The sequence below is a fragment of the Sardina pilchardus genome, chromosome 3 (assembly GCF_963854185.1).
Source record: "Sardina pilchardus chromosome 3, fSarPil1.1, whole genome shotgun sequence".
NCBI classification, from domain to species: Eukaryota; Metazoa; Chordata; class Actinopteri; order Clupeiformes; family Clupeidae; genus Sardina; species Sardina pilchardus.
Window position 1 is genome coordinate 7492037 of NC_084996.1, and position 27949 is coordinate 7519985.

At 42.9% G+C, this 27949-nt stretch overlaps 1 protein-coding gene across 7 annotated transcripts in view; it reads right to left on the reverse strand.

Annotated features, from left to right (window-relative positions):
* Positions 1 to 27949, reverse strand: part of maptb (microtubule-associated protein tau b) — a 56992-nt gene that overhangs the window by 4777 nt on the left and 24266 nt on the right. For 2 of the 7 annotated variants that reach the window (XM_062531595.1, XM_062531596.1), the window contains exons 1-9: positions 15391 to 17100; positions 12682 to 12716; positions 11781 to 11966; positions 10453 to 10504; positions 9153 to 9203; positions 8522 to 8757; positions 7037 to 7129; positions 1955 to 2036; positions 1354 to 1460 (exon numbers count right to left, since the gene is read on the reverse strand). In XM_062531595.1, coding sequence (XP_062387579.1) covers positions 1354 to 1460; positions 1955 to 2036; positions 7037 to 7129; positions 8522 to 8757; positions 9153 to 9203; positions 10453 to 10504; positions 11781 to 11966; positions 12682 to 12716; positions 15391 to 16738 — 2190 coding nt within the window. In that variant the 5' untranslated portion in view covers positions 16739 to 17100. Of the gene's footprint in view, positions 1 to 1353; positions 1461 to 1954; positions 2037 to 7036; positions 7130 to 8521; positions 8758 to 9152; positions 9204 to 10452; positions 10505 to 11780; positions 11967 to 12681; positions 12717 to 15390; positions 17101 to 27949 lie in introns of those variants that run through there. The other 5 variants (XM_062531602.1, XM_062531600.1, XM_062531598.1 and 2 more) reach the window with 5 other exon arrangements.

The window sequence follows — 27949 nt, forward strand, 5'->3', positions numbered from 1 at the left end:
TGTGCTCCTGTCTGCCCTGCTCACTCAGACCTGTCTTTATTCCCTCTCAGTGTGTGTGTGCATCCGTGCGTGTGCAAGTGCGTGTGCGTACATGTGTGAGTGTGTGTACATGTGTGCACGCTGTGTGCACACTCCTGTCTACTTGAATTGGCCGTCCACATATATGAATATGAGTCTGAGATTTCAGATATTGAAGCCGTAAGTGTGTAATATGACTAAAGTATAGAACACAATTTCATATTGCACTGCCTACACGGTGTGATGTGCGCACCGCGCCTTCAACAATTTTTTTTAATTGCACTAATGGGTTTCTCTTACACAGACAACAGTTATGTTAAATGATGAGGGTGCAAGACAGCACTTCTGGCTTTAACTGCAGTGACAGAACACTTAATGTCTGTTTTTGTTTTGTTTCTTTGTTATTGTTTTTAACACAGGCTAGACTTTATGCTTTGTTAATCTCTTATTTGTTTATCTCCTTTATCCTAATAATCGGTGTTGAAACACAAGTGAGGAGAGAAGCTCTTGCAAGCAGTCGATTGACACGGATCACTCAGAGAGAGGCAAGGTGCTGGATGCGATAGCACAGCTGTGTAGGACGGCACGATTTGGGGGAAAATATGGAGCTGCAATTGTTCTGACAGATGTTGCGATTCCAATATGTTTTTTGAATGTGAATGAATTCAGTTCAACATTCCAAATGTTGTGCCAATGTTCCAGAAGTTGTGCCACTTCTGATTGGTGACCATGCCTAGTGCATGAGAAGCACAACACTCTTGATTGACTGTGAAGCTCACCAATCAGAGGTGCTGTGCTTGTCACTCACACCAAGCATGCTAACCAATCAGACGGGGATGATGACCATACAAAAATCATAAATGTGACAAGGTGAACTGTGCATGATCCTTTGTCGCGTTGACGATTGGATAATTGCAGTGGTTCATATTGTGATGGCGATAATTGTGCAGTCCTACAGCTGTGTACAGGGACCAAGCCAGAAGAGTGCAATCACACCATGTGCTACAGTAGCAGATCACTCCACAAGACCATTTCAGGTGATTTCCAAAAAGTTATAAAGCACCAGTCAATTTTTAAAGCGTGATTTCATTTGAGAAAAGGGGGTGAATCGCCATCCGCCCAAGATTTTGTGTATTATTGACATTTTATTAAGAAAAGAAATGTTGAGTGTTCCTCTATGTTTGCATTCATTTTACCAATTTATCATAAATGTGCAATGCATTTTTTGTTTGAAAAAAATGGTCTTAAATTGTCCATTACATTTCTCCATGGAATGAGTTCTACAGAAGTATAAAAACATGGCTGGAGTCCAGACATGGGTAAGAGCTTGGTTACCTTCCTCTGCCCGCCTCCAGGTGTGTGTCCTATGTTCTCCAGGGAGCCCACCTTGGACTGGCCCTTGAACTCCAGCTTCTCAGACTTGATCTCCACTCTCCCACCACCTGCACCCAGACATGGCACGGATTACAACATCTCGCCGAGACAAGTTTTAGGGCATTCCACAGAGGACCGTCCGCCAAAGGGAGACTGACAAAGGGTATTTATTATTCAAACATGATGCTTTCATTTGATTAATGGGCTTTACTTAATGGCAGCTAATGTCCTGGCTTGCCCAAGATAAACATCCAAAGAAATACAAAAAAATAATTTGTGCTGGAATTGGTGTCCAAGGCTAATTGCACAACACTGAAATGATAATAATGAATTTGGTGCCCTCTAGAGTTTCCTGACGACATATGTGCTGTTGCTATGAAGAATCAAGCTCAAGCAATCCCATAGTTTCACAGGTCAGTCATTTTTTTTCTATTTCTTTTTTTGCATATGAGTCTGTAGATAGAATTATGGTGCACTACACTACACAGATACATTTCCACAAAAAACACACAGACCTACAGCTTTTAAGGGACGATTATTATCCTTCCAGTCCCAAACATACCTGGCTTGTGGTGGATGTTAGCCTTGGAGCCACACTTGGACTGCACGTTGCTCAGGTCGATCTTTTTGTGTACGATCTGGACCTGGACGCAGCGGGAGAGGGAGGACACACAGAGAGAGAGAGAGAGAGAGAGAGAGAGAGAGAGAGAGAGAGAGATGGTCAGAGACGACAGGGAGGTTCGCGCACACGCACTCGCCCGTCCATCCCATCCACAAGGGGGACACTGGCTGAGCCACAGCAGAGCCAGGAAACCCAGCAAGGCAGGCAGACCTCTAGCTCAGGGGGAGTCCAGAGCAGGGAGAAGACACATGCAGGACTGCACCAAGGCCATCCAGCTAGAGCCCCAGTGTGTGTGTGGGGGGGCACACTGAAGCAGTCACTTCCCATTCAGGAAGAAGACAGGCCTTTTATGGGAGGAGAGAGCCCGGTACAGGTGTACAGATGAGGGGAAATGAAGAGGTCATTAAAAAGGGAAAGTTACATGAGGATAAAGGGTGAAGGGTAAAAGGAGAATGAAGTCATTATGTAGTCCACTCACAGAGCCATTCAGCGTTTGGCAGTTCCTCCGCCAACTAGTTTCGGTTTCACAACAGAGGGGCAAATGCCTCCCTGCTGACTGCGCAAGGCACAACAATAGGCTGTCCAAGAACATGCAAGCACACACACACACACATGCACACGCGCACACACACACGCACACAACACACACACACACACACACACACATCCACACCCACACATGCATATGCTCAGGCAGAAAGCCTATCATGAGTGTGTTTTGCTGCAGTAAGACAGAGTGCTGGTGTCAGCATTGCCACTGCAGTGGTTTCTCTCAGCCATCCTCCACAGAATGGTTGTGTGTGTGTGCGCGTGTGTGTGTGCGCGTGCGTGTGTGTGTAGCCGGGAGTGTGACTGGGAGAGTGTACCAGCTCGCTCCATCACCAAGACTCAACAAGCCCAGCATGCCAGAATGCAGTCTGATTATCAAAGCTCAGCTCTTTTGCCATCAGCGGAACGATGGATCTAAGTGCAATAGACCCATGTGCAGAATGATGTGATTACCAAACAATCCAAGCGCTTGGCCAGCACACATTCTGGCTCTAGATTTCCAGTTGCTAATGTTTCCGCAACCTTTGGTAAAACTGATTCAACAATGCAACATAGCATTGGCTGCCAACTTGAACTTGTTTACCCTGGCGGTCTCGTTTCATCCTATAATACAAGTCCTATTGACAACAAGTCACCATTTGTTCTGGTATGCGTATTGTTTGAGAGCTAGAGATGGTTGGAATTAAACAAAGCCTGCTGCACGAGTTTCAGTTACATTGGTTGGGTTTAGGAAAAGGGAAGAGGTTTTGTAAGAATAAGTAATGCCTTAGAACATCAGCTAACACATAAACACAGACAAAAGAGAGAGGGGAAAAAAAACCTCTACACTGATCAGCACACACATACGCACACTCCCAGGGGTCATCAGTAGATAGATAGATAGATAGATAGATAGATAGATAGATACTTTATTGATCCCCAAGGGGAAATGCAATATCTTCAGGAACCTGGTCATCCTCATACACACACACACACACACACACACACACACACACACACACACACACAATGTACACACATACACGCACACATTCACATTCACATACTGAGACATCAGGCTTATGGTCAAGCCATTTGCTTCCCATATATTTCATGCAGTTCAGGGATTAAACCAACTCTTTTGGCAAGGTTACGATTCTAGATTCAAGACACTGGACTAACACTGGGTTAATGAAAAAAAACGGTATACTTCCAGTTAAGATGATAGGAAGAAGCACATAGCAAGGAAGTGTGTTGGCACAGTGGGTTTGAGTTAGAGAGTGAGCCTAGAAATCATCTCACTCTTATCGAAAGCTGTTTTTATGGTACCGCCGTCAAAAAGAACTAAATGCCATTTGAATGTCTTCTTCATATCTTCTTGGCTTTTTCAGACAGGCAGACTTGGGTCATCATCATAGCAGAGACATTCATGAGAATGCCTTGCCCTTTACCCATGCAAGGGACCATCTAACCACTCTGAAACAGCTTATTTTCCTTGCGCCCTGTCCATCACTGGAACTCAATTAAATAATAACAAAAACGGGTAGCCACTCTGAAGGCTGTTCAACCTTCAGTTATCCCGTGTAGATCAGTGGCCACCACCAGCACGGAGAACTAGGAAAATAGGCTGTTTCAGAGGATTATGATTGGTCTCAAGAGTTTGCCAACAGTCTTGAATGGAGCTAGCTGACCAATGACAACAGTGCTGTACAGCTGTTCATCCAGAATGTTCTACAGTAGGAATGTCAGAGTTTTAAAGCCTTAAGAATTGCTGTCATTTCTAAGTCCTGTGGCCAATCCAGGCTCAGGTGTCACCCCATTCAGAATAGCCAAGTGGTTAAAAAGCCTTTCCAATCAATTGAGCTATTTAGGCAAATCTTTGACGTGTTGTACTTTATTTATTGCCCTGCTCTATCAGCTTGCTGCTGGTGATGTGAGTGCAAAAATGCTAAAACGCTAATTGAGGTCTCGTCATAACAGTTAAGCTTTCTTTTTTTAAAACTTGAGCCCTAAAGCGCAACAGTGATTGGACAATGGCAGAAAGAAAAGTCCTCTGATTGGCAAATGGCAGAAAGAAAAGTCTTCTGATTGGCAAATGGCAAGGAGAGGACATTTTTGCTTGAACAGAGCAGTCTACTACTGTCCGATTATACACTGAGGGTTGGGAAGGTCAAAGAAGGTTAAATGTCCACGTTGGCGAGGAACCCTCTATTGGAATTCAATGAGATGGGTTAAGCCATTGGCTTGAGGGGTGAAGAGGAGGGCTGGCATTTCACCAACAACTGACTTAGAGTTGCTCACTGCAATTGATCAGTTGGCAGGATGGTAATCAAATCTAATACATCTGATTGTGTGGAACCTTTATTGATTTTTCTCTACATGGGGCAACACCAAAACCAGTCGATCGGTAAGTGGACTGAACAGCACTCTCTTTAAATGCTTTAAAACATTTTAATTCTTTTCACAAGGAGAGACTTCAAACTACGGGATAATTCTACCAGCTGTGGCCAGACCTTTACGGCAGATCTCTAAATGACTTAGTAAGCCATCAACCATCTATTCCTTGGGTCTGATTGCACTGCACATACAGTATTTACTGTTACTTTATATTACTGTAAACCATTCCACCTTTTGTTTTACTGTACACTACTGTCTACACTGCACTATATATCTTAAACTGTTTATGCACCACCTGCCTAAACTGTGTATATCACATTGCACTTTTCTGCTTTTTTTTTCCACTTCTGGATACAAAAACATTGTATTTCTTTGCCTCTGTACTTGGACTCTGCACAATGACAATAACGTTTAATCTAATCTAATTGAATAAAATAAGCAATGTTATTTGAGCAACAAATAAGTCTGAAATGCGACATAAAATGTAATGCTAATAACAACTTTTTTCCTCATAACATTATCAGAGCAACTGAATTGTAAAATGGAAATGCCTTGATTATAGGAAGGTAGTATTTTGTTAATGTTGTTTTTAAATTGTTTTTCTTTTTTTCTTTTTTCTTTTATTAGTTTCCTTCAAAAGGAGCTCTAAGGTCGTGTAATATAGTGTAATAAAACCCAGCCTAGGAGACACACTTTTGGTAACTTATCTTAAAAGACTCATCTCATCTCATGAGTACAATTTCATTCGAAATTATATTCTTGTTCTCCAAGAGTGGAACAAATTGATAGTGACGGTAATAGCATTGATGGAGATTGGAAGCGAGTGGAGCGTTGACATATTATTTTCAGCTCATCTCCAATACATTCATCCCCTCATTTCCAAGCCAATAAAATAGTCTTGATATTTCACAGAATCATAGCTAAATTAATGCTAATCTATTAGAGTATATTCTTGAAAATAAATTAATGCTAATTTATCACTACCTGTTCATATTTATTTGGCTAATGTTAATGCGCTGGTGTGAATATTTCATTCAGAAACTAGTTAAAGTAGTATTGATACTCAAAACTCCAGTAACTCAAAATCCAGTTAAGATATTTTGACTGGGAAACATAATCATATTAATGTTAGCGCAACTACGCTCATAGTGATCAGTTTCTTTAAATCATTTATTGAAAAACACCTAAAACTAATAATCAGCATGTGCTGATGAGCCAGATATATGAATAATACTGTACTCTAAATAAATATTGCCAGGCAAGAGAACAGAGGGAGGCTGTGATGTCTTCTCCCCTAAAGTTCTAGCCACGTCTGTGTGTTACTGTTTCAGCTGAATCCACCGAGAGAGAGGAGGCTGCAGGCGATACAGCAGACCATATCTTTTTCCATCAGCGAACGGATAATACAGTATATACATTTCCTTTACATGTCCAGATGGATTGAAAGTATGTCAAGTGTTAAAACACTGGCAGTAAAATAGCTAGCAGGTCATGTCTGTATCTTCTGAAAAATGTTCTATTAAATATCCCCATCACCTTGGCTTGCTACTTTCCATTAGCACCCCCAAATGTGATGACAGCTACATTAAATCCTTTAAGACGCCAGCAATAAGACAGAGAATCCGATGTGGACTCTGCTGTCTGCTGCCACAGACTCCCAGTTTCTCTCTGTGTGGACTCAGCTGCTGTGCTATACGAGACTCCAGCCAATGGGTTCCTCCTGTTGGGTTACTCACATTACCACCGCCAGGAACATGCTTCATATTGTCTTTGGAGCCACACCTAGACTTAACACTAGAAAAATCCACCTTCTTGTGAACTAGGTGCACCTGCAGGAGCCAGAGGAAGAAAAGGGTGCAAAGAAACAGACAGACAGAAAGAAACAAAAAAAAAAAAAAAGAAAGAAGGGAAAAGAATAATGTTAACCCTCACATTTGTGACGCTTCAGCGCAAGTCACAGCCTGCGCTTTTCAGGGCAAAAACAAAGGAAACGATAACCACGAAATCAAAGAGAAATGAGGAGAAAAAGTGGAAATGGCAGTTTAGTTGGGAGTGGTGACAAGATGCGTCACCACCATCATAGTCTCACACACTCACATTGCCCCCGCCTGGGGTATGTTTAATGTTGTCTTTGGAGCCACACTTCGCCTGGACACTGCTCACATCAATCTTCTTCTCCTCTATTTTCACCTGAAACAAAGGAAGTGATATTGTTATGGTTTCCTCCATGTACTGGCGCTCCTTGCCTGTTGTGAGATGGGGGAAACGAGGAATCCAAGAAAATAAGCCAACACAAGGCCAACACACACACTGGGCAGAAAAATCCCAAGTCCCAAACAGTTCAGTCCATTTTTCTTCCACGACCTGTAAGGAAAGTACACATGTTCATCCAGTTGATTAATCCAGACATGATTAATCAACATAGTTTATGTCACGACCACCAAAATGTGTCTACAGGCCCTTGCGTGTATCAGAGACATCAATTCCTCATCTAAATTAAAGTGGCTCTAGTTGTCTAGGAAGGGTTTAAAATATGAGAGCCAAATACTCATAAAACCACAGCTCAGTGTGGCACAGCTGCAACAAAGTCGTCTCTCAGCCACTTGGTGAACATCTCAGCCCTTATCTTGCCTCGTTTTTAATCTCCAATAAAGTCTAGTCGAGTGTATTGATCCAAAATCAAACTATCTATCCACATGATGCATTGATTCGTGTTGTAAATGCATCACTGCAAATTGAATAATGAGAACATTTGTCAAAGCTATACTGAGTACATTGTGCTGACAGGGAACCATTTTGCAAACTAACAGCAGTTAGGAGCGAGCTGTTTGCTCTGCCATATCTCTGAAAGCCTGCCATGAGTTGCTGGAAGAGCACATTAATAAATCATCTGCCCTTGTGAAGGTCTTTAAATGAATAAACCGTCTCCCTCGTATTTCTTTGAAAAAGGCCCACTGACACAGCATGTGAGATGCATTCAGCAACTCGTCTCTTTTGGCGTTCCCCAACCATCTCTCTCTTATCTCTGCTTAGCCAATCAGACACATACGAACTAGCGAGAATACCAGTCCCGGAACCAATAAGAGACACGGAGTGCCAGCGTCTCGGTCAGTTGTTTTGTGCCATGCCCGGCCTCCTCTGGGATGTAGCGGCTTAGTCATGTCCTGGATGTCTGTGATGTGCACAGCCACAGCAGGGGTGAACAAAAACAGGGCAAATAAAAAACAAACGCAGAGTTGTCAGGCAGGCGAACCTCCAACATACTTGTCCTCATGCGCACTGTGTGCAGTACTAGAGCATGATGGATTGTATTGGAGTGGAATAAAAGAATTCATGATTGGTCTACTGTAGCTAGATAGATAGATAGATAGACAGATAGATAGATAGATACAGTAGATAGATATGGTAGATAGACACCCACACCCACACCCACACACACACACACACACCCACACACACACACACACACACACACACACACACACACACACACACACATAATCTTGAAGGACAGTTTGAATGTTGAGGGCACTAGGTCTTTGAGTTGAGACAGAGCTGGTGTCTCCTCAGGTGAGTTCTCACCTTGCCTCCCCCCGGCTGGTGCCTGATGTTCTCCGTGGAGCCAATCTTGGACCTGACGTTCTTAAGGTCAGGCATGGGCGCCACAGGGGCGATGGGAGTGCGGCGGGACCCTGGGGACTTGGGTGGAGTGCGGACCACAGCCACTTTCTTTATCTGGTGCCCCGGGGTGCTGGAGCGGCTGGAAGGGGATTTTGGGCTACTGTAGCCACTGCGGTCAGGAGTCCTGGGAGAGTCAGCTGAAGCAAAGGAAAATGCATCTTGGGAAATGTAGTTCATAAGCAAACAAGTCTGTTGAATAGATTTTTTTTTGTTCACTTCATTTTCATGAATCTATCTTTTATTCCTAAAGCGATTGGGGTTTTAATAATTTGTTGTAGCTGATATATCAAACGACAGCTACTCTAATGTATGTAAACTCATGTACTTTGGTTAATGTGACAAGGAAGCACACTTGGAGTAACTACTTAAAAAGCAGTATCTGAGGACTTCCTTGATAAAAATTAAATTCCTTTTAAATTCCTTTTAGACACCGCACTGCCCCTTGGTGGTGCATCGCATGTTCACAGATATTTTGTGCCGTGTTTCCGGTTTGTATTGTACACCATTTTACTCTCCTCCACATTGCTGTTACCTCTCTCAAACTGGGGAGGTCCTGGTCTCCGCTGATCCATTCGTGCAACAGCTGTGTGTTACAAATCAGAGCAGCACACATGAGACACTGGCCAGGGGCCACTGGTAAGCAGTGGACCCCATGGTTCTCATCACTATGGGTCCTGTAACCTCAGAACAGGCAGTCCAGGCCACTCCCAGATGTTATGTTATGTTATGTTCGGTTATGCCAGAGCCGCAATGTTAGGAAAATATACTGCATGCTTAGTTGTGATATAACTTGTGGCAAGTTGACATGCTGTGATGCAACTTGTAATGGTTTGGTAAGCGACCCTTATATTTTAGTACAGTGGTTTGGTTGGCATGCTTCTACACAACTTGAAAGGGTCACAGCAGGGTTTGGTGCTACACTAGCTCTTGAGGATTTTTAGTGAAGATGCCAAAGCATTCAATGGATGACAACCTAGCATGCGGTTACGCAACTAACATCCTTTGCGTGAACCACTGGCAACAAGCGACTGGCTCTGGAGTGGAGCTGGCCCAGATTTGCAAAGGAGTTCCGGGTCCGGATCACCGACTTAATAACTGGGCTGTTTTCCACAGGTAGGGATGTTCAGAGAACATGTTAGATGCAGAGAGGGAGAGGAGTTATGATCATGCAGATGTGGAGCTCAGGCTTAATATGAAAGGGTACGGAAAATAAGGGCATCTTTCAGGCAATGGTAAGAGATTCTCGTCATGTAGCCAAGGCTCGCACAGCAGATGATTTTTTCTTTAAGACGGAATGAAATTGATTCCTAAACTGATCCAAAAGTCACAACGAAACCTGTATCACATTTCCTTATGCTTTAGTATTTTGCAGCGTTACATTGGTAGAATTACATTGTAGCTCATAACCTTTTTGTTTGCTCAACTGTTTGCTCATCATGAGCATTGTATCAAGTAAAGAAGCATTATAACGACCCAATAGACACTCATTTAAATATTGACATTATTGTACAGTATGGTCATCATCAGTACCTAATTTAAGAGTGCACTGCAATACAGTACCTGTCATACGCCAGACATTTTAAAATGTATTGTCTAATAACACCCACAGAGATTTATCTCGACAGTTTGAAAAATGCCAGTACTTTTGTCGCCTTTACTTCTGTGAATGTTTATCTGTCTCCATGTACAGCATGTGCAATACGACCAGCAATAAACGTGGACAGGACCACACGTCCACACCTAAAATGGGCTCATACAGCTTGTTAGCGATATGTCTGTTGTTGACCCGTGAGGCCTCTGGGGGGGGGGGGGGGGGGGAAGGGGGCACTTACCAGGTATTCTGGTGGCAGCACCCAGCGGTTTGTCCACTCCTGCCCTGGTGACCTGAAACCAATCAGACACACGTCTCCGCGTATTAGTCATACAGGTTCGCTGTTACTTCCACCATCATTACAACTAAGGAACAAAACAATAATAATCATTCAAAATATGTTTTTTTTTTATTAATCAGTGAGTGTTGGGTGAGATAGTCTTGATATGATGCTAAAGTCCGAATACATCAACCCTTTCTTCATGTTAAAAGGAAAACTAGACTTTGTTTGTATGTTTATTCCTATTTTCCTGTTCTTGTACTGGCTAATTATACAGTAAGTAGCACGAGGGACAAGAACATTGATGCAAAAGGCCTCCATTTTGTGCCCATAAGAAGAAAATGAAGGCCATATTGAGCCAGCAGTTACTCTTGGTGGAAGGACCTTTATACAGGTGAGATAAGCACAGCAACATCCAATTCTAGCAGTCTGTAGACACACAGGTGACAGGTATGAACAATTACCCTGTGAAATCTGTGTCATGCATAAGTAATAATCTCACACAAACACATGCACCCTAGCGCGCACCGCACACACACACACACACACACACACACACACACACACACACACACACAGACACACACACACACACACACACACACACACACACACACACACACACACACACACACACACACACACACACACACACACACACACACACAGCAGTCTGTTTCTAAGAAGGTGTTAATGTATAATGTCTGCCACATTGCCATGGTCACAGACAGGACCCAGCTGATTTCCATGTAACATCCTACCGTCGTCTCTTGTTTTAGCTTAAAGGATCAAATATCCACAGCAAACATGTGCAGAATCAATACCAACACCTTTCTACTAATCCAAAGCCCCATATTGGTATTTTAAAAAGCGGTGTAAGGGGGGCAGGGGGGCTGGGGGCAGGTGTTAGTGTGTGTTAGTATGGCATGGTTAAAACAGTAAGGCCTTAAGCACACCCATGCCAACCAGCTGGTGCCAAATCTATAGGAGCTCGTTAGAGTGGCAAGAAGGAAAAGACACAAGAGCTACAATATGCAGCTGCCAATGACTGTTTTTCTGACCTCCAATGTCCTGGTCTGTATTCCAGAACTGGTTCTTTACAAAAAAGAGTCCTGGAAAAAGAATGTCTTTGCTTTAAAAAATAAAAATAAAAATAAAAAAAGACTATCACATCAGAGGGGCACGTTCATGAAACTAACAAAGCATTTTCAAGAACATAAATGGTCTGTGTGGGCCCATTTCTGGCCAACCAGATATTTGGCATGGGTCTGGCATGAGTCCATACTCACCCGGGCCCTGGACTGGCCTCCTGTTGGGGTGCTGGGGGTCTGACCCCCTGAGCTGGGCCTGTTACCAGAGTACAGGGGAGAGCAGGAGGAGGAGGAAGGCTTTTTGGAGGGGGAGACTGAGGCTACTGGCGTCCGTTTAGGAACAGAGGAGGGTCTGGCTTTGGAGGGTGTGCTTTTTTGTGGTGTCTTTGGTATGAAGTGTGTGTATGTGTTATTGTGAGTGTGTGTGCGTGCATGTGTGTGTGTGTGGAGAGTTGGATTATAATTTTACCGAGTTATATAGGAAAAGAAAGGAAACATACACAAGAACATACACAAAAGAACGTATTTCAATGAGAACACAAATATGGCTAAACAAAATATTGACAATATGAACAAAAAATATATAAGATGCTCATAATAACAAAATACATGAATCATAAATCAAAGATAGCTAACAATAGCTGTTTTACAATCCTGGTATCTTGAGTCATCACAACTGTGTGGCTCTACACCTTCACACATTTCAATACCAGCACTGTAAAGTAAAATAAATGAAACTCAGATAAATAAACGTAATAAAAACGAATGCGTTGTAACATATGACTATAATTAAAACTTAAATAAGAACTAGAATGGCAACAAAAAGTGAAGTCGGTTTTTCACTTTTTTGAATGCATGTAAAGGGGGGAGTAATAAGTTTGGGTGATTTGGACCTCTAATTAAGATTACATGGGAGAATAACAAATCAAGCAGAATTCTTCACCAACAAAATATGCTCTTGAGGATAGAACACAAATGTTTGATAGATAGATAAGTAAATGTGTAGCTTGTGAATTAATATGTTTGTGATGTCTGACACTGTAGTCTGACAGCTGCAGTCTGTCTTTGCTAAGTGGTTCAGCATATGCTCAGTACGCACCTTCTTGTCTGCTCCATTCTTTGCCTCAGCCTTAGCTATGAGCAGGAAAGAGCAGGAGAGAGAGAAAGAGAGAGAGTATAAACACACAGTTAATGCCCTCGGTTGTCTAACCTGTCAACAACAACAAAGTTTCAGCATCTCAGGCTTCATCACTGTGCACTGAGTATTTGGGAAATGAGAAGGATGCAAATTTGATTTGAATTTCAAACCATACCGTAGACAGCTTTCTCATGTGCATTCTCTGTGTGTGTGTGTGTGTGTGTGTGTAAATAATGTGGTGATGTGATGATTTTGCGAAGAGAAAAAAAAGAAACATAAGCATAACACAGATTAATCTTGCAAAACTGTTGGGATGTGAAGCTTGGGTAATTGGTTACTTTGATAGCAGTCTTTGTTTAACAGAACACATCAAAAAGCAGACTTGTCAGAGACATATCAGTGGCCGGGTGCATGAACCCACATCTCTGACTCGTTGTTGTGCTGCTCTGATCAACTCTGAGCTGAGGGGATTTAAACTCTTAGCACAGAGGGGTAGCTCGAGGTTCTGAGTCTGCTAGAATATTAAGCCTGCAGACAGACAAGCCCAAGACGGCATGTTAAAATCTCCAATTTCCCTTCAGTGAGCCTTAAATACACTATAAATAAAATCTCCAATTTGCCTTCAGTATTTCTTCACACAATGTTTCAAAAATAAGTAGGTCTCCTCTTTGCCTCTCTTGGGTAAACATGAGAACATGTGGGGGAAGTACAATAATGTATACAGTATATCTATGGAGGAGTAATATGAAAGCTATAAGCTGTAAAAACATTATGGCTATTTCCAAACGTTGAGCTCATGTTGTGACATTAACATGCCAATACTATCTGGAATGTTTACATTTACCTTAGATTAAAGTGGACTGATAGCCAACCATAAAACTTCCATCCACTGTTTTGAGTCTCCAGACATGAATGCAAATGAATAAGTTTGCAAATTTAGCTGCGGTCCATTTTCCTTCTAAGATGCCATTCCATTTGCTTATATTGTCACGTTAATGCCATGTTTCTGGACTGAAAAAAAGACTACACCCTTTGAATGTTACCCTAAATGATGATATCAAATGACCAACTGAACACATAATGGAATAGCACTGGTAACACTCTACTGCACCTACAGTATCTACTGACAGTGACAACAGAACAGCACTCTCAGACAAAAAGCATCTTTGGCCCTGGAATAGAGTTAAAGAGGACTCTACCTTGGAGAATTCCTGAAGAGGCTTCAGGAGTTCTGACACAATATAAATTATTTCAAGATACTGTATGTTTTGCCTGTTTGTTGTACAACAATGTAAATGTGTGGTTATTGTCTTGAATTACGAGATAATAACACAGACAACATTTTAATTAAGTCTGAAACTACTCAGTGGGACTGAAGGCAGTCTACTACACTAAAGCTGAACACTGTGCGACTTCAACATGATTTTAGCCTGGAATTAATTGCATCCAATTTCCAACACATGTCGATTTTCGGTCCAATTTGTGGTGTAGTTTTAGCAGGCTCACAATGCCCGATTAGCAGATGTCACAATGAACGTTTCAGCTCTGGTCTGATACAGTTGGATTTCTGGCATGTCAGAAAAAAAAATTGTTGGATGTCTTGCAGTGTGAGTAGTCGAGTGTCAGCAGTGTCAGCACAGCAAATGCATCCAATTGAAACGTACCGAGTGAGTTACCGATATGGGTATGCGACTTTGAATGATTTTTCTATTGGGGCAAGCCTCAGAACCATTGTCTATAAGAGTGTCCATTCATGATGGCTACATTTTCAAGAAGCAGATAACTTCAGACGTTCACAAACCACAGAAGAGCGGAACAATGGTAAACTACAGAGGTCTCTAATCACAAGGGGAGACTGCATGTGAGTTATTTCAATGAATGAGAAGAGTCTATGTACTGAGACAACACACTAAAGGGTTAGAGATCTACTACTGTATAGATGCACTGCAGGGGTATCGTGTTTCTCTGTCTGATATATGTTCTTCACGCCAAACTGCTGACTTCAGAAGTTTCAGTAAATGTGATGCAGAGGACTGCCTGTGTGTGTGTGTGTGTGTGTGTGTGTGTGTGTGTGTGTGTGTGTGTGTGTGTGTGTGTGTGTGTATGTGTGTCTATGTATGTGTGTGTATGTGTATGGGAAGGTGTGTGTGCATGATGTGAAAAGACAAGTGAAGACCTTGTAAACAGAACACATATCGACAAACACATATACACAGTGAATGAATGGGCCACATTCCACACATTTACATGCACAGGTGACATGCACTTAAGGACAGATGAAAACTGGCAAACCAGAGCACACTGTGTTAGCAACAAACACCGTGGATGCTACAAACACTGACCACGAACACAGACAACAGTTACAGAGACAAAGAGAGAGAGACAGACAGAGACAGAGAGAAAGAGAGAGCAACACAGACAGACAAAGACATCACAAGAAAGTTCATTCGGTGGCCACAAGCAGTCCGTTTTGTCAACCATCAGCATTTTTATTTGGGGTGATGTGCGTTTTTCAGAAAGGGTGCTGCTTAGCGTTAGCATTAGCTCAGTGTTATCAAAGGTAAACAGAAAGACCAAAACATTATCTGTGAGAGGAAAAAAGAAAAGAGGACTCTGGGGCAGGGGGGGTGGGGGGAGGTGGGGGAGGGATTAACAGAACGGAAGACAGACCTTTGCCCTGGGCTGCAGCAGCCAATGGCTTTCTGCCAGGAGTGGCATCTTTTGGGGGGGCTTTCTGGGTTTTGAGGGCTGCCTTGGGGGCAACCGTGGCAGGAGGTTTCTTAGCTGGAGCTGTCTTGACTGGAGCTCTCCCTGCTGAGGGAGGAGCGCTAGGTTTGGAAGCACCTTTGGATGTAGGTTGAGGTTTACTGGGAGCTTTGGAAGCCACTGCTGCTGGCTTAGCTTTGGCAACAGGCTCCTTCTTGGCTGCAGGCTCTTTCTTTGCTGCAGGCTCTTTCTTTACTGCAGGTTCTTCTTTGTCAACAGGCTTTGTGGCAACAATCTCTGTGGCAACAGCTGCTGTGGTGGCAACGGTTGCTGCGGCAACAGGCACTGCTGCAGAAACAGCTTGAGCTACCTCCATCTTAGATGTGAGGTCCTCATTAGAGGTCTCCGGCTTCTTCTGAGGGGCTTGAGGTTCTGCTTTCTCAGGTGAGGTAAGTTTCTCCTCCACAGGAAGTTCCTCTTCCTGCATCTTGGAAGGCAAGTGTTGTTCCGGAACAGAAGGAGCAGCATCAATTTCTTCTTCTTCTTCTTCTGGCTCTTCTTCCTCGTCCTCCTCAGGTTGCTTTTCTTCTTCTTCCTCTTCCTGTTCTTCCTGCACCTGCCCTTCTGACTGCGGTTCGGTGAGGGGTGACCGGTCCTCCTGGGTTTGCTCATTGGTGGCAGTTGGAGAGAATGGCGATCCAGGATCCGCTCGACAGGAGTCGGGGCTCTTACTCTCTGGTGGAGTCTTGTCATTACCGTCCTGCCACCCGGGGGGAAGCCCGTGAGGGCTAGGTACCTGAGGCTCAGTATAGTCGAAGGACAGAACCCGCTGTTTGGTCTCCTCAGAGGTGGCTTCAGGCTTGGATGAGAAGTCCTGGGAGTAGTCGGAGAAGGTGTGGTCTTTCTCAGCAGTCAGGTTGTTTGTCATGTTGTTTTGCTTCATGTGTAAGTCTGCTCTCTCCTCTTCCTCCTCTTCTTCCTCATCCCTATCTCGGGTCTCCATGTGGGCGTGGTCCTGAGGTTTACTGGGGCTGGTGGCAATCCTAGGTTCTTCCTCATGAGCAACAGACCTCAGATGATTCCTTTCTTGTTCCTCTTCCTCTTCATCTTCCTCCTTCTCTTCGTGGTCCTTTTCCCGTTCTTTCTCAGCTTTCCCTTTCTCCATAATCTCATCTTCCTCCTCTTCCTCGGAGGCACTAGGACTTCGTAGGTCAGAGAACTTATCCGACGTGCTCCTCTTCACCAAGCTGTCAAATCCTTCCCTTCCAAAAGCTCCATACGAAACTGGCGATGCTGCATCCTGCCCAGCCATGTCCAGGCCTGCTGGGGAAGATGGTGACCGACGAGGGCTCACCGATCCAGGCCTGAGCTCTCCATCCAGGCCCTGGGTGGCACCATCAAGCAGGTTTGTTGTCGTGGTGGAGTTGATAGTGGCCCATGCTGGAAGATCCTCTGGACTGAGGTCTGCCCTGGATATGGTGATCACGTCTGATGTGTGGGAAGCAGAACCATAGGGACAACCACAGCCACAACTGTGGGATTAGCGGACACATTCACGACTTTCTCCCTCCACAATTGGTTAGATACTCAGAATGCAAATAAAAGATAAAACAGAAGGAAACAAAGGGAAAGGAAACAAACGGAACAGAAAGGAATGGAACTGAAGGAAAGACAGACGAGCCTTATGCCACATAAGTAACCGAATCATTCACTACACTAAAGACATAAGAGCCATTTTATTGTTTGCCACTATGCTTTTTTTTCTTTTGCTTGAAGGACAGAACAGGTAGAGAAACCCATGGAACATTAATTTATTAGTCATTTTAATATTTCCGGCACTAAGACCAATAAACAGGAGCCACTGCAGGTGCTTTTATACGAAGCAGAATATTTGCTAATCACGCATTTCACTCAATAAATGCCATCAGCAAACAATGTGCTGCAGAGAACAATGGACCAGCTACAATGAGGAAATGGAGATGGACAGCATGGACTATAAAAGCACCTGGAGGCTCATCCAACCACAAAATGAACAACCCATGAACAAAACATAAATAAATGCAAACAAAAATTAGGAATACAATAGAGAAACAATAGCAAAGCCATAAAACAAAAATAATATATATATAAAAAAAATAAAGGTTCACACACCACAATTTAACCACAAAGACCCAACAGCATTGTCTCGTACACACAGTACATATATTTTCCCATTGCATTGATGAGAAAAGCCAGAGCGAAAAATGAACACTAAAATGGTGATGAATTGATGTGAGCTGGCTGCCACAGTTCCCATTTGCAAAATAGCTGTTTTGGGGCTGAGGGACCTTACAGTACATGTGCTGTCTGGCGACTTCACAAACAGAGAATCGTCCATCTACTAAGCCAGGAATTAATCATGTTGTTTATATAACACTTAGGAGCAGCAAAATTATTGACTGACTATCTCAGGTTACCACCACTTTGTCAGTTGCTGAGGTAAAGCACACTAACAGTGATGCATGAATGGGATTCAGAAGCTATTACTCAATTTTTTCCGGCTTATTTTCAGTCAAGTGTACACATTACTCACATTATGCAGATAACTGTATTGCTTGGAAATTGAGTTGAGGCAATAGGTTTAAAAGGATAAGAGTAAATATTCAATAGCTGTAATCAGATAAAGAGGGAATGTATTGATTTTTCACTCAAACACTGCACCCTCACCATCTTCTCATGTTTGCTTTCAGGTTCTCCATTGGTGATAGACACAAGTTGGGGACTCAAAGCAAATCATGCATAACCAGCCTATTGTAAGTATGTATCTTCCATACAAAAAGTATACCTCTGGAGATTGATCCTTGTCTGAATCTTTGGGTCTAGCGCAGCAGGAGAGACTTTGGGAATGAACAGCCGAGGATGGACACTACTGAGAGAGAAGGAAGCTAATGGGTGAGACTAGCGGAGGAGGCTAGGAGACTACTCATGTGGTCTAGAGAGGGTTAAGGGTGTGTCGAGTTCCGCTCCCCGCAGAGCTTCGCGCCTGCGGAGGGGAAGACATGGAGCGAGAAGAGGAGAGGAGAGGAGAAGAGAGGAGGGAAGTCCCTTCATACCTTCACCCTGGGCACCAGGAGCTGGAGCACTTCCCACGGCTGATGGACATGGAGATGAGGAGCCACGTGGGGAGGCAGAGAGGGAAGAGAGACACAGAGAGAAAGAGGAAGTTAGTTAATAAGAGAAATAGAGAGGGAGAGAGTTAGTAGAGAGAGACAAAGAGGGAGAACAGGGTAGAAGAAGAAGAGAGAGAGAGGGGTGCCGAGAGAAGGAGGGAAAAGCAGAGAAAGAGTAGTAAGAAAGGGATAGAGATAAGAAGAGAGAAAGAGAATTCGGGCGGGAAAGAGAGAAAAAGAGCTCATGTTAGACAAGACTTAGTACTTTTCATAAACGGTCAGCATGTACTCCACCATAACTCATGGTGAGTTGTTAGCTGAAAAGAAGCAGAGAAGCCTGGCAGTGGCATGACGTATGAGAGCATTATCAGTGGAAAGCACAGCCAGAAGCATGGCTTTGACAAAGAAAACCATAATGTAATTATTTGCATAATGCTTGTGGCCTGTATGGACACACAAAAATGTTATGTTGTAAGTAATTTTCTCCTAGATTAGTAAAGTTGTGTGCCTTTTATCAAAACTTTGTAAGTTTGCATGTGTGTTTGTATATGCCCAGACATGTGTTTGTTGCTGTGTGTGTTACACACAGTGTGTGTGTGTTGTTGCTGTGTGTTTGACAAACAGGCAGGATACACCAGGCCGCTAAGCGTTCCGATCGCAGAGAGTATGCTGCAACAATTAGCTTTGTACTATAATCAATGGAACTGGCTAGACCAGGTGTGATGGTGGTGCAAACATTCAAAAATTAGACAATTTTTCGGAAAACTTGAACCGAGCACTTCAATTGCACACCTGGTGTGGCCCGGCTCTAAGTGTCTCTGAGCATTACGGTAAGCATGCTGAAAGGAATTTCTAGCATGTACAGTATAAGGCGGCCTTGCAGCTCCCTCACCCTGAGGGATTACTGTCCACTCTGCAACATTCAGAAACGATCCCATCCTCACGCACCTCCCCACTTCCATTCTGCATGAGTCAGCAGGGCGCCAGTGCTAGCCATCTCCTCTGCCATCAAATATTAAACCCCCTGCTAATGGCCCCCTGGCTCCTCTTTACCAACACGTCCATCAACATACATTAAAGCCCTCATCTTATCCTTTCTGTCAGGCTGCATATAGCTTGCATACACTGACCGTGATGATAAACTGCACAATAGCTACAGATTGCCACTGTTGCTAATTTATAGGGCCTTACTAGACTTACTTACTAGATGATCGTCAGCATAAATTAATCTGTTATATTTGTATGTCCATCTATACATTTACAGCTGTGGAAGATATAAAGCATAAGAACACATATAGTACACAGGCAACACACATTAAACTATTTTCCCTCATCTCAACATTTGAGACTTTAGTTGTCAGACGACTACCTGAGAGAAATAGTTTTTTAACATTTAGGATACTCTGTTTTGGGCTACTCTTTTGTTTAATTGTGCACATTCTTACCCCAAAGCAACTTTCTGAAATGACAGTGAAAAGAGAAGAACAAGCATAGTTGTCGAGTGGATGTACAGTACTGTACAAGTGATTACAGAATCCCTCCTGCACGCCTTTACAGTGGGGCTGCTGTATCTGTGTTGAGTCATGGGTTGGAGAGGTGAGTGACAGGTAGAGTAGGAGAGTGACAGGTAGAGCAGGAGAGTGAGTGACACAACCTGGGAGGATGGTGCACCACTTGAGAGACCACAGTCTAAGCTACAGCAAGGTGTATAGAGCAACAGTCCTGGACTCACGTTTCAGCGCATATTGCTCCAGCTCCCTTTCTTTCACAGCCTGAGCATTGAGTTAAATGCTAAGCGCTAACTCCTGATTGCTACTGTAGATCCCCAGGACAGTACTGATTACTTCCTCGGTGAGTCTGTTAATCTCTAACACACACTATAAGTAAACAGATGAGCATTTGGGAGACCACATTGTGCGAAGAGGTATCGGTTCATAATTACCCCTCTACAGATAGATCCCCAGCTCTGCACAGAGTAATGATTGCCTTCCAGCAGCTAATTCTATGGAACCAGGCAAATCCATGGAATAATTCACTTTAACATGCTAATTGGAAACACGCCACATGGACAGAACAGTTCTTGACAGACCACAGCCTAAGCAGAAACATGCTCATTGTAAACGTGTCACTAGTCGATCTATGGCACGAACTCAGTGCAAGATTCTTTGAACAGCTAGATTCTTCCAATATCATTGCAGAATGACAATGTGTTTGTACTTCAGTAACATTTCCCATCTGTGAGTGACCACTTGTTTTCCATGAGATAACAGTAGTTATCATGTCCCTTTGAATGGCCTTTAACATGAAAGAGTCTTCTTTGAGTTTAGTGCCCTAATTCTAAAGGCTAATTCTAAATTTGAAGAGGTTAGACTATAAGACGTTGCTATATATTCAGTCTTGGTTGTGTGTGTTGCATAAAAGAAAACACTACACTGGCTGAACAACGATGATTTTTTTTTTTTTTTTTTTTTTTTTATTGAGATTTTCAGAGAATCAGCACATATACAAAATCAACATAACATGTACAAAGTAACATAGACAACATAAAACACAACCCCCCCCCCCCCCCCCCCCCCCCCAAACATAACAACAAACCAACACAACAACACAGGACTAGGACACAGGCAATGGCTACATAAAATGACTGTTACCACAGAAATAAGGTATACATTTAGGCAATAGGCATGAGGTAAGACAATTTACACTGCAGGTAGCTGGATTTTCTCTTTGACATAGCTGATAAATGGGTTCCACAAATCAAAAAACCTTTTTACAGAGCCCCTTAATGAGTGTTTTATCTTTTCTAATTTAAGAAAGTACAACACATCCTCAACCCAGTGTGTAAAAGTGGGAGGATGAGGGTCTTTCCATTTAAGAAGGATTAAACGTCTGGCGATGAAAGTTACAAAAGCAATGCAATCAGACTGTGCTGCAGACAAACCAAGATTGCCCGGGGAGGCACCAAAAATAGCCATGAATGGGCAAGGATTGATGGTTATACCCATACCTATGCAGTCTGAGAGCACTTCAAAAATCAAAATCCAAAAGTTCGCTAGTTTGCTGCAAGCCCAAAACATATGGGCATGAGTAGCAGGGCATGAATGACATCGGTTACAGATTGGGCTTATATTTGGAAAATGTCTGGAGAGTTTAAGGTTGGTCCAATGCGAGCGGTGTACAATCTTACATTGCATTAGGCTGTGTCTAGCACAAATCGATGAACCATGTACTCTTTGCAGGATTGAGAGCCACATATCCTCAGCAATGTTTTCACCCAGATCAAATTCCCAATCGGCCTTTAAAGAAGGAAGCATAGAGTGGCGCTCCTGTGTAAACTTATTATATATTATTGAAATTATGCCCCTAAATGATGCATTGTGTTCTATAAGCCCCTCAAATGGGTTGCATGGAGGTAGTGTTGGAAACACTGGTAGTGTTTTATGCAAAAAGTCTCTGACCTGAAGGTAACGGAAGAAGTTACTTTTGGGGAGGTTAAATTGTTTACAGAGCTGGTCAAATGAGGAAAAAACACCATCAGAGTAGAGGTCATAGAAAGATTCAATACCTGACTTCCGCCAATTGAGAAATGATGTGTCTAATAAGGAAGGTGTAAAAGCATGATTAGAGTGGATAGGAGCCTTTAAAGAGAGACATGTCCATCCAAAATGGCGACGCATCTGAGACCAGATCCTTAAAGTTGATCTCACAATCTTATTTTTAGTAAAGGCTGTTGGGGATTCAGAGGTGGAGGAATAGACCATGGCCGACAAAGAGGAGGGTAAACAAGATAAAGACTCTAAAATATACCATGATGGAGCATCAGCACCGGGATCCTCATACAGCCAATGTACAATTGGGCGTATATTAGAAGCCCAGTAGTAGGCAAGAAAATCTGGGGCTGCCATGCCACCAAGATGTTTAGGACGGAGTAAAGTACTTCTAGCTATGCGGGGAGCTTTGTTATCCCATACAAAAGATGAGATGACAGAATTAAGTTTGTGAAAGAATGATTTGGGAATGAATACAGGTATGCATTGAAATAGATATGTGAATTTGGGGAGAATGTTCATTCGGATGGAATTAATACGGCCTGCGACAGAGAGAGGAAGGGACCCCCAATGCTTAAGGTTGAGTTCAGTCTGTTTGAAAAGAGGTGAGAAATTAGCAGAAAAAAGATTGGAAAATTTATCCACAACACTGACACCTAGATATGTAAATGAATTTGAAACCTTGAAAGGCAGAGAGCTAGATGAGTATCGACGGGCTGCCTCATTGATTGGAAACAGTTCACTCTTCTGTAAATTGAGTTTATACCCTGAGAGATTATGAAATGTATCTAAAATGCAAAGCACATGTGGGAGAGATTGGGCCGGGTCTGAGATGTATAAAAGTAAATCATCTGCATATAATGAAACTTTTTGCTCCTGACCTTCTCTCATGATACCTTTCACAAGTAGAGTGTGTCTCAGAGCAAGTGATAATGGCTCAATGGCTAAGGCAAAGAGCAAGGGTGATAATGGACAACCCTGTCTTGTGCCACGGCCTATCTGAAAATATTCGGAGAATGTGTTATTAGTACGAACTGAAGAGAGTGGAGAAGTGTATAGTAATTTAACCCAGGAAATAAATGTCTGACCAAAACCAAATTTTTCAAGAGTGTAAAAAAGATAACTCCATTCCACCCTATCAAAAGCCTTTTCCGCATCTAAGGATACTAGAAGTTCTGGAATAGGGGAATCAGATGGGTGGTATATGATGTTGAATAAACGCCTCACATTAAAAAAAGAAAATCTGTTTCTGATGAAACCTGTTTGATCAGCTGATATGATGTCGGGTAGAACTTTTTCAAGGCGACGGGCAAGTACTTTAGCTAAGATCTTTTCGTCAACATTAAGTAATGAGATTGGGCGATAGGAACCACAGCAGAGAGGGTCCTTATTCTTCTTCAGGATTAGAGAAATTTGGGCAGATCGTAAGGTTTTGGGTAGGATGCCTGAAGCAAAAGACTCTGAGAACATGTTAATAAGTAGAGGAATAATCTTTGCAGAAAATCTTTTAAAAAACTCAATTGGGAATCCGTCAGGCCCAGGACTTTTACCACTCTGCATAGCCATAATGGCCTCCCCCACTTCCGCTGCAGTAATTGGTCTTTCAAGATTTTCAGCTATATCCTCTGAAAGTTCTGGTATGGGAAGGCCAGAAAAAAAATTAGACAGATCATCAGTGGTAGGTTGCTGTTCTGAAGTGTAGAGTGATATATAGAAATTCCTGAAAGCATTATTAATTTCTTGGGGATCCCTAGTAAGGCCACTACTTGTGTTAATTTCTGCAATAACCCGAGAAGCAGCTGACTGACGAAGCTGGTGTGCTAAGAGACGGCTAGGCTTATCGCCATATTCATAATATTTGTGCCTGGATTTCAAGATCATTTCTTCTGCATGAGTTGTACTGAGATTTTCAAATTCTGTTTTGAGGAGGAGTTTCTCCTTGTACAAAGCAGGAGAAGGAGACTGAATGTATTGGTTCTCTAAATTCTGAATGCGATGCATGAGACTGGTGACAGTAAAAGATCGCAGCTGCTTATCGTATGCTACCCGGGATATTAGTTGGCCTCTCATGTAGGCTTTAAATGCTTCCCATAATATGCTATGGTTTGTCTCACCAGTTGCATTTGTGTCAATGAAAAAATCAATTTGTTGTGATATATACTCAACAAAATTACAGTCAGAAAGGAGAGATGTATTAAATCTCCAAGGTGGGCGAGATGTTGATTTGTGAGTGAATTTAACGTCCATTAAGAGGGGAGAATGATCTGAGATAAGTCTAGCATGATAGCTACAACCTTGAACAAATGGAAGTAACTTATTGTCAACAAGAAAATAGTCTATACGTGTATATGTGTGATGGACAGGGGAAAAAAATGAATAACCCTGAACATTGGGGTTCAGGCGTCTCCATATGTCTGCCAGACCGTAATTATGAAGGTGTGTATTTATAACTTTTGCAGATTTTGACATTGCATATTTCTTTCTGGTAGAGGTATCAAGAGACTGAAGGCAACAATTGAAATCTCCAGCTATAATTACAAAATGAGAGTCAACATTCGGCAGGGAGGAGAAAAACTTAATAAAAAACTGTTCATCATCATGGTTGGGGGCGTAAACATTTGCCAGTATCAGTGGAGTCTCATAAAATGCCCCTGTAACAATGACATAGCGCCCATTTCGGTCAGCTACGACATTGGATGAAACAAAAGGTACTGAATGATGAATTAAGATAGCAACACCTCTGGCTCTACTATTAAATAATGAATTAAATGACTGAGAAACCCATCTCCTACGTATTTTAGCATGGTCAGAGGTGTTCAAATGTGTCTCTTGGAGAAATGCAATTTGAGCCCCTAAATTATCCAAATGAGAAAGAACCTTATTGAGTTTTGTGGGCTTTCCCAAGCCTCTCACATTCCAGCTAACAAAAGTAATAGGCCTACTTGCTACAACTCTAACTGAGCTATTAGCCATATTTTAAACATAAAGAAAGTGTAACAGTGGTACAGTTAGGTGAGAAACAGCATTGCAGTGTAACATAAGCCCAGACAGACATAACATAAAAAACACATAGCCCCACCCCATTTGTACACCTCCCCGAACTCGGTGTAATCATCCCCATAACAAAGATAAACATTAGGTTGATCAGTTATACCAGGAGCCTAGAATAGCCTACCAGCAAAAAAAACAAACAAACTGAGGCAAATATCTGGCAAATTAAACAGATATATAATATATATACTGTATATATATTTTTTAAAAACTATAAGAACCCTCATTTTCCTTAAAGTAAGACTTGGAATTGAGAAATGTTATCAAGTATAGCCAACAAAGTGACCGAAAATTCAACTGAGCTTAACAGCAAAAACCAACGCCAGCGCTCAATCAATTCAGAGATAAATTTGTTACCGTCCAAATACAAGTTCAATCGTCAGCAGCTGCCTCCTCCGGCTCTTCACGTAGGTCAGCATCGGGAAGCTTTGAGACCACATAGTTCATCGCCAGCTTAGGGTCGCTGAATACTTGCTCCTTTTCCCCAGGTAGAGTGACACGAAACTTCGCTGGCAGACGAAATCCAAAACGAGCCCCCTTGACATCACGCAGCCGTTTCCTCACGTCCCCGAAAGCAGCCCTCCTCTTGGCCTCAGCTGCGGTCAGGTCAGGGAAGATGTAAATTGGTCGGCCGTTGAAGGAGAGAGACTCCAGTTGACGTGCCTGGCGCAGAATGAGTTCGCGGGCCTGAAAGTAGTGTACTCTGATGACAAAAGGTCTCGGAGGTTGGCCGTGCTTTGGTTTGGCTTGCAAAGTTCTGTGAGCCCTGTCGAGTAAGGGTTTCTCGCTCAATTTAAGCACATCCTGCAGCACACGAGAGACAAATTCAGTGGGTGAAACCCCTTCTTGGTCCTCTGCAATGCCCACCAGCCTAATATTATTCCTCCGGGACCTACTCTCCAGATCTTCACACTTAAATTGTAGATCCTTAACTTGGCTTTGGAGCATAGTTACCGTGTTCTCGAGGGCAGACATAGAGTCGCTGGTAGTGGTTGCTGACGTCTCCAGATCTTTCAGACGGCCCTCTTGCTCCTCAACAGTTTTTTGCAAGGTGGTAACAGAGGAAGTCAGTTCCTCTCTGACAGCAGCTATGTCAGCCTGCACCTCACCAACGGCCAGTTCTATTTTGGTGCAAATATCAACTTTTAGAGAGTTCAGCGCCTTAGTTAGCATACTAGCTGTTAGCTGACCACCGTCGGTGCAGTCAGTTTCCTCCAGTGAGCTAGCGCTAGCACCCCGAACCGTTTTGTTGGACGATGATTTGGAAGTCGGCGGCTTCATATTTCGCTCTCTAAATTGGCCACTACAAGCTCAAGTACTTTATAACTAAAATTATGTCGATGTCTGAGGGTTAAAATCGAAATTATCTGTTTTACATCGAAATTATGAAACTTGCCTCTCAGAGCCTACGAGAAGACAACCTACATCACTCATGCGCAACAGCGCCCCCCCTAACAACGATGATTTATCACTAGACTATAGTCCATGAGTCCATCTTCACCCTCACCTAACACTTGCTCTATTACCCTCTTAATTGACTGACTCCGTAAGAGTATAACTCTTGCTGATCAGGCAGCCTTACAGAGCAGCATTAACAACAGACTGAAACGATTAACAGCGTTAGAGTCAACCTGTGATGACTCCCAGGGGATCTAGCTGCAGTTAGCGCTCCTTGATATCCTCTGAATGATCATCTTATAAATTGCCAGGGATTGAACGCTCTCCAACACACAATTTGACCGAGCCACTTGCCTGTCTTTGTATCTGGTCACCACCATAAAATGTCGCATGAAAGGTCAGGGTGACTTGCTCTGAGCACTTTGGCCTGTCCACTTCTGTGTGCACACATACATAACAAACACACTAACATACATCTACTGTGTGTCCTGTTACTATGGCGCCAGTGGCAAGGCCGAGACACCAGTAAAGAGCATCTTCAGGACCCACTACTCTTTAAAGCAGCAGCCATTAAACAACCAGAGGTTACAGAAAATGCAATCAGCCAGGGAGACAAGGGGATGTATAAGACAATATAGCTGGTCAATGCCATAAAGACTCAATACTCGTGGGTAGCATCACTAACTATCGGTTTGCCTCTAATGGCATTGCATAACGGTACAGCTAGTAATAAAACTAAAATAGGTGGCTTATAGATTGACTCCTTATGGAGAAGGAGGTGGTACAGTATATGGAGGACAAGCAGACTTAAAGAGAAACGGATAATATTTCTTTCTTTATGAATATCTTTTTTTTTTTTTAAAACCCACTGACTGTAAAGCTCTATTTTTTATTATTATTTTGCCTTTCTACTATTACTACACAGATATCAAGCAGCGGACACTGAGGCCTTTGTCAAGCAGTGGTCATCAGTACTGACAGACACACAGCATAATGGGAGAGGCACAGCAAATAGATCAATGCAGCAGTGCAATTTAAAGTCATGCGTAAAGAGCCAGAGTCCAAAGGAAACAGCAGAGACAACATAACTGCGTGTGTGTGTGTGTGTGTGTGTGTGTGTGTGTGTGTGTGTGTGTGTGTTAGGCTATATGCAATGTCATTATACTTCCATTAGAGTGAAACAGCAAAGAAAATCTGCTGTCAAAATCAAATCCAGAAAAAAACAGACACTCGGAGAGAGAAACCGACAGAAAGAAACGTCTCACACAGAAGCACACAGGGAGACTCAAGCACTGCACTAAAACAAACAAGAGGAATGCAGCCCACTTTAGTGTCTGTAGCAGAGGGGTAAATAGAGCAGGGAGGGGTGAGTAAAGA